Source organism: Anabrus simplex, chromosome 4, assembly GCF_040414725.1.
Source record: "Anabrus simplex isolate iqAnaSimp1 chromosome 4, ASM4041472v1, whole genome shotgun sequence".
NCBI lineage: Eukaryota > Metazoa > Arthropoda > Insecta > Orthoptera > Tettigoniidae > Anabrus > Anabrus simplex.
The window spans coordinates 9,550,580-9,563,181 of NC_090268.1; the positions used below are offsets into that span (position 1 = coordinate 9,550,580).

General features: G+C 41.6%; 1 protein-coding gene across 1 annotated transcript in view; it reads right to left on the reverse strand.

Moving 5' to 3' along the window:
* LOC136872117 (uncharacterized) overlaps positions 1-12,602 on the reverse strand; it is a 740,234-nt gene that overhangs the window by 472,610 nt on the left and 255,022 nt on the right. Inside the window, exon 2 of the mRNA XM_067145963.2 lies at positions 9,323-9,484. Within this exon, the coding sequence (XP_067002064.2) occupies positions 9,323-9,484 (162 nt within the window). The remainder of the gene's footprint in view (positions 1-9,322; positions 9,485-12,602) is intronic.

A 12,602-nucleotide genomic window follows, 5' to 3' on the forward strand; every position in this document is an offset into this window, starting at 1 on the left:
AAAGGAAGAAACAACAAAAAACGATGAAGAATTGAAATTGGAACGTAGTCCCTAGTCGGCCCCAACGCAATAATAATAATAATAATAATAATAATAATAATAATAATAATAATAATAATAATAATAATAATAATAATAATAATAATAATAATAATAATAATAATAATAATAATAATAATAATAATAATAATAATAATAATAATTGTTCCGGGGTATCTGTGCAACGCAGAGGTGAAAGAAGGTGCGGGCTTAAATGGGTCCAACTACAATGTCAAGAATTGAATTAAAACTTTAACAAAGGTTATATTTCTTTCATTATTAAAAAAACAAACATAACAAATTTCCACCAGGGAAAAATAACAATCACGGTACAATGCCAATCTTTAAACCAGATTACGACAAATCCAAGATTCAGAACCTTAACACTTTGGGCTTTAAGCCCCTAGTTTCAGAATTTTACAAATGGAAGAAGAATTATTTGGTTATGGGCAGAAATCCCCTAATTCAAGGAGCACTTACTCCCCAAAATACCTTCTAGAGGCACTCCTTACAATTACAAAACTTGGAAAAGAGCTAATCGGCTCTCCGTTTCTTTCAGCCTCCTCGAGGCAACCTCAAAAATCTTACACTCGCTGGCCTTCCATGGCTCAACTTACAATTTGAAACAAGAGTATCTCGTACCCAACCTATAGGGCCTATGCGGAAACGAACAGGTTAAGAAAATGGCCCGAAACACAAACTGAATTGCGGCGTGCTGTGCTCCAAGATAATGAACACTTAGAAAACCTAAAGGGCTCTAGGCCGATGAAACAGGGGCTATTCCCAAACTACTGAGGTGACTCGTATAGAAATTACATTAACACGTTACAGTAGGAAAAACAGTTAGAGAAAAACGTAGTCACCCCAAACCAAGATGAAGGGGCGCTCGAGAGGGCAATTCACTCTCTATCCCTGATTTACAGTTAAAGGGTTTACAAAGTTTTTACATTAGCCGAAAGAAGATTTACATTTTAGAAAAGTTTGTTCCATACTTAAAGATTCGGACTTTTCGCTCGGGTCAAACAGCGGTGGTAGCAAGAAAAATAAAGTTATGTGGCCATTACCCTGTAGATGTTCTAGCTGCCGACGAAAGAGGCCGCCCACCTCCTGCTTAACACACACATACACTCACTCAGATAGACATAGATCAATTGGCCAAGAAACGTGAAAAGCCGCAGTATATAAACCCTCAGGGAAGATTCGAGATCATTCAAGACCAAACCGGCCACACCCTCTCAATTTAATTGGTCAGTTTCAAAGTTACACTCAGAATCGAACAAGAAGCCTGTGATCGGTTGAAAATTAAATACAGAAATTAGGGATTGGCTAGATTCAGAAACTGGTGGAAAGAAAAAAGATATATTGCCAACCCAAAAATAAATGAACATCAGTCAGTTACAAAAACCTAGAAATGCAAAACTTCTTTAAATAAGTTCTTACACCTCGCACCAGGGTGCATGATAATAGTTTTTTGGTAGTGACATCTGCGGAGAAATGTCCAAACTTCTTGACGTATAGCTAACAAAACTAGAAGAAATACACTCAGTTTGGGAAACTGCACAATAACAAAATTGCATAATATTTCGGTGGTGATACCTTCTGATTAAAGTTCTAAGTTGGTGTAGCTTCAGTTTCACTGTTTTACCAATAGAGGAGTTCATTTAGGCGCTAATTTTGAATGCGCAGCGTTGAGGTGTACTTCCCGGTATAATAATAATAATAATAATAATAATAATAATAATAATAATAATAATAATAATAATAATAATAATAATGTATTTTGCTTTGCGTCCCACTAACTACTTTTACGGTTTTCGGAGACGTCGAGGTTCATTTACGCGCCAGTAAATCGCGTGACACGGGCTGACGTATTGGAACACCTTCAAATACTACCGGACTGAGCCAGGACCGAACCTGCCAAGCTGGGGTGAGGAGGGCAGCACCTCGACCGTTTGAGCGCAGGAAGATTTTAAACCGCGGCGTTTCGTATGTATTTGTAAGGCACAAGGGAAGTGGCAATGCTGGAGCATTATTGAGAACGGGATCGTTTGGAAACAGCGCAAGTTTGTTTGTTGGCCTGCATCAGGAGAGAAGGGTAAGCCGCAGGGAGTGGCCGACCGGACGGTGTAATGGTGCTGCATAATAAATAGAGAGCGCCCATTGTAACCGTCCGTACGTCCAGGATATTGGGGTAACTAATTCTCATCATCTATGGATCAGCTATATTACTGAATTCTCTGAAAAATGTTGCTGCAGAAGTATCTGTAATAATAATAATAATAATAATAATAATAATAATAATAATAATAATAATAATAATAATAATAATAATAATAATAATAATAGTAATTCAACACAGTTACTATATCCATCAGAAAACTTAACTTTCTACAATTGGAGATAGTGAAAAACAAGAACGTAAAACGCTTAGAAACATTTTCTGTCAGTTACAAGAAAATGGAAAAGCCTCCGTGGCTGAGGCGGCAGCGCGTCAGCCACTCACCGCTGGGTTCCGCGGTTCAAATTCCGGTCACTCCATGTGAGATTTGTGCTGGACAAATTGGAGGCGGGGAAGGTTTCCAGTTTTCCCTGTCATCTTTCATTCCAGCAAAACTCTCCATTCTCATTTCGTCTGTCAGTCGTTTATCATCGCCCCACAGGAGTGATACACGGTACGGCAGCCGGCACAATTCCCATCCTCACCGCAAGATGGGGACTTCATTCATTCCATCCCTGACCCGGTCATTGACCAGAAAACAGGTTGTAGGTTATCATTTTCATACAAGAAAATGGAATTTGAATCAAAAGGCGAACTGCAGATCTCTAGAGCTACAGAGATACTTTCATCAAAAAGGCGTTTGATAATTTTTGGATGATAATGGACTCGTAATAAATGTATTCAGTGTGCAAGAAAGAGGAGAATACATTGGCTGGAAATGCAGGAGACCTCTGTGGGTGGGGGATGCAGATAAAGAATATACACACGCTATTACCTGCCTGTTGTAACACGCGACTAAAAAGGACCCCAATGGGAAATAAAATTGGGGCGTGGGTGGGCGACCACGGAGAACTTAGCTGATTCCTTACAGTTTTTAGACATATTTGTCATCTACTCTGTGCACCTCCCTTTGTCAACTCTCGTTCTTTTGATGATGATATCATGCTTCTTGTTTAAAGGTCATGGCACGAGCTGGACGACATGATTTGACTAGAATTTAAAACAAATGATGATGAAACATGATTGTGATTTTAAAATAATCAGTGGATTTAATTCGCTATGCCTTATTTTCGAAAAAATGTTAAGATCATACATTATGGTAGAATAAGACAGTGTCTTACGATACAATAACATATCATGCAAATTGCACTAAAAATGTGCAAACACAGTGAATTTAATAAAACGTAGTGAACAGTAATACGAAACAAACCAGTATCGCTCATAAAATGGGTGACGAGGTTGCGGGAGCTGGTACTCGGGAGGCCCACGCACTCCGTAAGGACGTGTACCACGGTAAGACGATCGCCGCAAGTGCACACCGGAGGGGGTTCTCCTTTCAGTAAATAGGAGTGCGTTACTATACTGTGACCGAACCGAAGACGACATAATACCAGTGCTTCCCTCGGACAAGCCCGAAGGGAAGTTCATTGTACATTTTATCGCTCTCAGCTTATTTGGAAGTCCTAATGGGACATAAGCAAATGTCTCAGATGGCAGCGAATATCACCTGCTGAAACCTTGTAAGGCCCGGGATCCGCTGCACCAGAGTGTGCCGAATAAAACAGGTATCAACAGACTGTAGGGAGCTCAAGGAGTGAGACACAAGAAAGTGTCGGCGCTCATCGTACAGCATAGAGCTCTGCTGTGTACACACTACAGGTTCCGGGAGAGCAAAAACAAACCTATCACTGTCGACAACGAACGCACAGCCCACTTTCGTGTCTGTTCTCCAGCCATCCGTGTAAACGAGACTGAACCTGGATACCGGCCAACAACGGACAGCAAGGGCCTCCGATAAGTCGAAGGGTCCGTGCTTTCCTTCGGGCCAGTGTGGAGATCCAGGATTATTTCAGGTCGTCGTACGACCCACGGAGGTACCAACTTTGTTGTCTGACAAGACAAAGAAACGAAGGTACGTGACACAATCTGTGACTGCTATCCAAGCGTATTCTAACCGGCCCCGTTGCTCGAAGACAAGCAGCGTACAGGCGACGGTGTCCATTGTTGAATACGCAAGGATACCGAAGGATAGCTTGGGCAAGACCAACCATAATACCTCAGACCTTAACCGACCTATCGAAACTGTCTAATGGCGGCAGCTGGAGTGCTAGCATGCGTTTGTTTTGATTTGTTTAAGTCGTGTTGTTACCAAATATTTAGGGAAATTTGAATATTATTAATCGTACATTATATTTATTTATAGTCTTAAGAAGGTTAAAGTCTCTTTCAATTGCTGTAAGAAGCTGTTTTTTCTCAAAGAGCTTATTTATTCCAACAATATCGGTGGTGATTAGGTTAATGTTGATTCTCGTGTTCTTCTCTGAAAGTGTTTTCTTTATTTTTAGTTACCTATGCAATATGTTCTTAGTTTAATGTGCCGTGTGCCTGGACGCGTGTAAGAGGTAGGGCACAAGCTTCAGTGTTCCCGTTTCCAAACGACATAGATTTAAGGCAAAGTTTGGTTAAGAGCATTCGTAAGGAAAACTTCGAACCGAATGATAGGCCTCATGATGTTGTGTGCATTAATCATTTTATCATCCTTAAATCAAATGTATTGTTAATATGTTATATACCCATAGAAGGTGGTGATCTAATTCGAGTGCCGCGCAAACTTCCGAAGTTAAAACTAATGATGTCAATCCTAGCATTTGCTCTATCAGCCAACGTACCTTACTACAAAGAAAATTGAATCAGTCTCGGGAAGATCCAGAAAATCATGACACAAAATTTATGATTTAGAGACTAAAATAATCTTAAACGGTGGTGCAAGAATGATGTAATTAATTTTCAACGTTTTACAATGAACGTGGGTAAACTAGACGTAACCCCAATTCCCGTGAGTGAACTTGAAAATTACGTTCCTTTTTTATATAAAATACAATTGTGCCATCAATTCTGGTGGTTTTTAAGGTGACGAGTGAATTAGGTGGTCAAGTGTATCATACAAATATCGCTTGTACCTACTCAACAATACAGGTGGATTTTGGAGGGTTAAAATTTTGTTGGAGATATTTGTTTGCGTGTTTCACATAATGGGCTGTGATTAATGGTGGTGTTGCATGTAAGGTTAATAATGTTCTCTGTTGACACCGGTATCTTATTTGCTGACCGCAGTATCATACTTGAAATACTGTGTGTCTGTTTCAACAATAATTTTCCCTTCGTTATTTTCCCCTCTGAAATTACATTTAGACATACAATACGCCATAACGCTACTTTTGATTTTGACTTAGTGAGTTGCATTTTGTGACGTTCGACTTGTGATCTTTTCTTTATATAACTCGTAATAAACATGCATTCTCTTCCCCTCAACCTCCCATATAGGCCATGTTTCTGGATTACGGTCTGATGTAATTGTATTTGGTTTTGGCTTGGGTGAAGTGGCATCTGTCGCAAATTTGTAGCATACAAAAGCAGGAGCTGCTGGCACTTCAGGTGTAAGGGTGGCACACCAGATTCAGCGAGCTGGCTAGCTATGGGGCTTGTTTGAAAAGCTCAAGTTGCCAACCTAACCCCGCCGTGGTGAATGCTGTTCAGATTCGCAAGGACGCTTGGTCTTGCTGAGCCATATGCTGCACTGCCGTAGTCTAACCTGGATAAAATATGTGCCCTGTAGAATCGTAGGAGCACCGTGCGATCAGCTCACCAATTAGTGCTGCTAAGAAACTTCAAGCGATTAAGCCTCTTGGTGCATTGCACTTTCATCTGCCGCACGTGTGCTCCCACGGTAATGTACTATCGAAAAGGAGCCCAAGAAATCGGTGTCAACTACGGGAAGAACATTTCCTAAATAAAGCTCAGGATGAGGGTGAAGAGTGCGTAGCCCTGCGGGGCTCTGTTTCTTGAACGTGGTATTGTGTCCCTACTGGGGCACATACCCCATAGCGTGTACAGAGAAATAAGTATCGAGAAAAATTAAAAATCAATTAATAATAATAATCTGGCATTTGACTCTGCGGGGATTTGTCAGGCGGATACTACTGCACGGATACATTGCGTTCCCACCCACAAGATCCCTGGGTTGTCACAAGCTGTCTTTCGAGAGTAATCGCACACGTGGAAAGCCCCTCTTCGAGCAGCACGCACATCAATAATTTTGAATCGGTCTACAAGTAACCCTCAAAAAGCAATGAAAAACAAAGGGTGTCCATGGCCACATGACCCTTTTAGTCACCTTGTGCGACAGGCAGGGATTACCTGTGAATATATTCAGCCCCTCCCATCCACACGTCGTCCAACACATTATATCAAACCGCAATCCGTATCCGCGACCATGTCGTCCCTTTTAATCGCCTCTTGCGATTGGCAGGGAATACCGTACTTTACAAGTGCGTCCCCTACCCGCAGGGTTTTGAAAGCTTTCATCCCCTCCTCGAATATCCATAGAGTGGAGGTAGTAATCATTGTAGATAATACACTTTCGGGATCAGATATCTTAACCCAGTTCTCAGCCTCACTAGACGATTGCACCGGAAGTACAGCCGGCACGGGATTTAAATTAGGCGTTTTTGAGGTCATCTGTAACTTGGACATCAAACTACGTTTTAAAAGAAGTTTGAACGTTTTTCTACAGAGGTTTCTTGTCAAGCTTGGTGCTCCCTCTGATGAGAGGATGGACAATTACAATTGAAGATAAATTTGGTATTCGTTAGTTGGTAAAACTGAATTGTTTGTAACTTGTTTTTTGTATTCTAAAGTCATCAACACGTCTATCTCTTCCCGCTGACTTAATATTTCATCCAATAAGATATCATCTTTGATATTTATTAAATTAACCAATAAGAATTGGCGGGGTTGTATGTCAGGACTTCGGCCCAGGGAAATCTGATACATTCCCCTCCGCTAAAAGAGCTGGGACCGTTTGGGCCATGTTGTCTTTGTGGTCCGTCCAGTCAAGAGGCTTAGAGTGTTATCCTGATTGTGGCAGGTGAGGGAGAGGGGGTCTGCCTCGCCCGTCTCTGGAAGGCCCACCAGATCAAGGTAATGGCAGAGTTTCTCTAACCATGTACTGGTCTAATTGAACTCCAGAGTGGGAGTTGCATTACCGGTATTAGCTATTTCCACGCCAGCAACAAGACCACCAAATACCCTATTCCGCCTCAGAATTGGATTTCTCTGAGTAGAGATAAGTACACCGGAAGATATCGTTCTCTTCCAAGATACCGTCTCCACCATTAAAAATGCACATGCCACCATGGCGGCCATCAAACATTTCGTTGCGTTTCAAGCTTGGATTGGAATCAGTCTTAATACAGACTCCTGCCATAGCGTTATCAAAAATCTCATTCCGTTCCAACAAACCAAGGCCTCCATTATACACCAACACGCCTCCATTCTGGCCTCGACAGATTTTGTTCCCCGAATTATAGGATTGCTTGCAGTCCTGATTTGGACACCAGAAACCAAGTGGCTGAAGTTTGCCGTGCCCACTTTACCCCCACTTGCTTGCCCGAGTGTATCCTGCGCTGCCAATGGTAATCCAGGTATCAGCCAGTGTGTTGGCATACACCTCATTCTCTTCTATGCACGTAGATCCCACCGTCCTGCCCGTTGTGGATCTTGTTTTGACGTACGATGAGGTCACTATTTGTGCGAATCTGAATACCGGCTAACACATTACCATAAACATTATTTTGCTCTATGAGACCCCTGCATTTTCCAAATATATATATAGATCCCCTGGATATCCATTATAAATATCATTGCATCTGATTGTGGCATTGCTGTTGGAAGTTATCCACATTCCAGCAAAGTTGTTACAATGGATCTTGTTGTCAATAAACTGACCCAGCCCATTGCCCCTCGTCTGATCGCATTGCACCACAGTGGGATTGGGTCCAGCCTTTCCATCGAAACCAGCGATCAGTTTGTTGTGGATGTCATTTGCTTCAAAATAGCCCAAACTATTCTCAAAGGTAAAGATGCCAACGTCAGGACCGTGATGAATGTGATTCCTTCGCATTATGGGATTGGCAAAATTCTTCACCCGGATTCCAGCGAAAGCATTACGACTGATGTCATTATCTTCATAGGTACCTTGGGCATATTCTGTTACATAAAGGCAAGACCATCTACAATAGTATCAGACCAACATGGCCGACGCATCGGTTCAATGTGAACAAGCCTGTGATACATAAACATAACCTTCTGATTATCGTATTGAATTGCTAAGTTGTAAATAATAACGACCAGAATACTTTACTACAGGTAATAGACTAATACTATATACAAATAGCCTAGCAATAGCAATTGTGGAAAACTCAAAAAAATATAAGCCTGTTCTATGAACTACGGTATTGTCCAGGAAATATAGGTAATATAGGATTACATTCTAAAATATCAGTCCTGGGGGAATATCTTATGCATTTCAAAGTGTGGCAGTTTCAATCCAGTTAATAAAATCAATCAATCAATCAATCAATCAATCAATCAATCAATCAATCAATCAATCAATCAATCAATCAATCAATCAATCAATCAATCAATGAACTTAATTTAGTGCTGTCGTCCAAAAGGCAGATTCACTTAAAGGAAGATGTTGGAAATTTATCGAATTGGTGTAGATATAGTTGGGGTCATCCTTGGTAAATTATTCCAAACCGTAATTATTCTTCCTATAAATCAATATTTGTGGTAGAAATACATTATTATTTGAGTGACATTTCTATTATAATACGCTTTAAAATATAATAGCCTACCTCATTCAAGAAATTTACATTGTAACAAATTCTAGTTCTCTCATAACAATAATTCTGATAATGACTCACCAAACTGCAATACTGCATCTGTTTCACTCCGAATAATCAACAGGAGAATCGATTTGAAGTTCTCTGTTGACATATGCATTATCGTATATAGCACTCAAATGTTTGGCCACACTGTGAGTGCCAGTATATCAGTTGATAAGTTGTCCTCTAATTTAACTAAGATAATATAATCTTCATTTTACGAATTATAAATAGCTGTATCACTTTTTATAACCTCACTTTTCTCGTAACATTTTACTCACCGACGTAGTAATGTTCGTGCGGTTCATGAATCTTTTAGCAGGTATGATGTACTCACTGTTGCCGCAGTGCTGCTCCAAGCCGCACTGACTACAGCGGTTGGGCGCGCTCCTCCCGCACGGACAACCCCCGTCTCTCACACAGCAGGCGCAGTCCTCACGTGAAGCATCAAACGGGCAGCGACACCCTTGGGCACCCTGTGTCCACAAGTCCACTTGACCTGAAACACAAGAAGGGAAGATGACTAATACGAGGTCTATTAGGTTAATGAAATGCCAAGGAAGTCCATTGTTTTACAATCAACTGACAAGGTTCTGTCATGTTTAAGAGCGTGCAATTGCTAACTGATCTTCCTGCAATTAACATTTAAAGGTCGATAAGGACGTCTATGATGAGGAGAGAAATAAATCGTTCTTAAACCTAAAAGAAAAATACAGCAAGCAAGTTGGCCATGAGTTTCGGTTCACGTAGCTGTCAGCTTGCATTGGAGAGATGGTGGGTTCGAACCCCACTGTCGGCAGGTTCATTTCCTTCCCAGTCCTGTCCTGTCTTATAACAACACCGCCATAACACATATCTGAGTCGGTGTTACGTGAAACCAATAGCAAAAGTTTAAGCAATGAGTGCAATGGAATACAGAGCCAAACAAGAAAATATGCTAGTTGTTTAACATCTAGATCGGCCCCTAATGGTGCGAAATGTAATGACAATTTAAAAGTCAAAAATTCACAACTGACCAGAATTCAAAACAACATGATGATGAAGAATGAAAGGATGAATATGAGTTCAAAATAACCAGCGGATCCAATTCACAACACCGAAAGTTAAAAATCATTTCAATAAAGACGACGATGAACAATGATTATCAACTGAGAACCATCTGCGTATCCCACCTTCCCAGAAAGTATCGTATTACTGACCAAGGGACTGCTTCCATCCTCAATCACTGATGCGTGTTGTCCAAAGGGGTCCAAAATCCAGGTCAATGGCCCCTCATAATGGCACTTAACGCTAGGGAAATAAAAACCATGTAGCGGAGCTAATCAAAAGTAGTGTACACTCGCGGTGTTCCACACATTATGGTACTACTCACAAGTATTGTACGTCGCATGTAAACATAATGGCGCCACTCACAGGCGACGCAAACGCCTCGTGTTCCTCACCTAGGTGTACTAATCACGGGTGCCGGTATTCCCGTAGTGTTCATCACATAGTGGGTACTAATCACAGGCAACGCAGACCCACGGTGTTTCTCACATAGTGGGTACTAATCACAGGCAACCTAAGCCCATGGTGTTCCGCATATTGTGCTCATAATCACAAACCTATTGTGTACTTAACATAGTGGTAATACTCGCAAGAAAAGGCAACCCTCGGTGTTCGTCATCTGATAGTACTAATCACAAGTAGTCTCGTGGTTCTAATGCAATCATCCCTTGGTCGCGCCTTTTAGTCGTCTCTTGCGACAGGCAGAGATGTTTCCTTCGTCTGCGCCCCCCACTCATGGGTTGTGTGTTTGGTCCGCCAGAGCTAATTTATTTCGTTCAAGTTCCCCGGCTGTCCTGTTGACACCCTCCTTTCCACCACCTGGGACGCGCCACGTGGGAGTATCAACTCTCCCTCCTACGCCAGCGTAGTAGGTTCGTGGTCCCTCTGGAAGGACATCACGGTTATCCGAATTAATAATAATATTACTTCCTGGCATTCGGCTGTACGGGAACCTACGTTGTTGGGCGAATGCTTCTGCTGAGTACGATTGGCTTCTTGGGATACTGTCTGGCTTTCAACCGTAATCGCATACGTAGGATGTCCCTCTCGAAACACCACGCACATCAACATTTTGATCCGGTCTACAATTTATATCAAGAAAAAAATAAGAATATGGAGGAGACTGATGGCCACATCACCCGTTTAATCACCTTCTAAGACATGCAGGTATTATCTGTGGATATACTGAGCCTCTCTCGCCCAGAAGGGTAGACGACACGCAGTACCAAAAACCGGAATCCATTGCCGAGCCTAGGTCACCCCGTTTAGTCACCTCTTACGACAGGAAGCGGATAATGTGGGTGAATTCTTCGGCTGCGTCTCCCATCCACAAGTATTTTCTGAGTTCCTCGTAGAGAAACACTAATTACATTTAAAGTGTTGACCTTCTATGTGATGTCATCCTTCCTGTTACATTGGTAACCTTGGGTTGATAGTAAGTTCCTCCGTTTCGCAGTCAGTACCAGCCGCTGCCATTGTCCTTGTGCCGGGGTACACTCTCTCCGGTCTGTTAAAAGGAGCGCCTTCCACAAGGCCATCTATGTAATCTAACTTGAACTGATGAAGTAGAGGATGGTTTGGTTTTCAATTCTTAGATGTCTCTACCATCGGTCTAAGAGCCCCCTCTGGCGGGAGCAACGATAATTAATTCTTAGGGGAAAATTGATTTTTACCATTGGCTAACCTTAGGTTTTGAAGATTGTTTTATTCATTTATTAAAGTCATCAGCAATTCAGCTGGTTCCTTCTCCATTATCAATCAACCTATCCGAATTTTGTAAATATTTTCTCTAGCCAGTTATGTTCGGGGATGTGTACAGGAATTCAGCCTGTCAGTAAAGAGTTCTGGAATCATCCCCTCAAAAATACTATAAAAGCTGGGCGCCCTAGGAACGTATTGTCTTCTTTCTGCTCCACTTTACTGAGTGCGGCGTGTTCTAATGTAGGCGGCGATAGGAAGGCTTGTGGGGAAGGTTTCAACCTGTTTCATTTCATGTAAATTTCTAAATCTGGGGGTTTAAATGTAGAATTTTAGACCAGTCTGACGACTCTGTTCTGTTCCCTACTAAGAAAAATGTAATGTAAGGGAACAAAGAATGATTAACCTCTGTTGATTTTCGTTCAACTTGGTATGGTGTAGCGACAGTTTCTAAACTCCCAGAATTCTTAACACTCTTTTGGTATTTAATGTTTCTCATTTATTCACCCCGGTGTAGAATAGGCTTAGCCTCTGTATCTTTGGGCATATGATGATGATGATGCTTGTTGTTTAAAGGGGCCTAATATCTAGGTCATCGGCCCCTAATGGTACGAAATGAGACGAAATGGAATGACAAATTAAAAGTCCAAAATCCTCCACTGACCAGAATTCAAAACGTGAGAATGAAGAATGAATGGATGGATATGAATTTAAAACAATCAGTGTATCCCACCCGCAATGTCTCGCATTCACAGAAACTGACGTGAAATGATAGTATTACTCACCAAGGGACTGCGTCTATAGCATGACACTGAATCGATGATGCTTTTAGACCAAAAAGGGGTCCAAAATCCGAGTCATCGGCCCCTCAT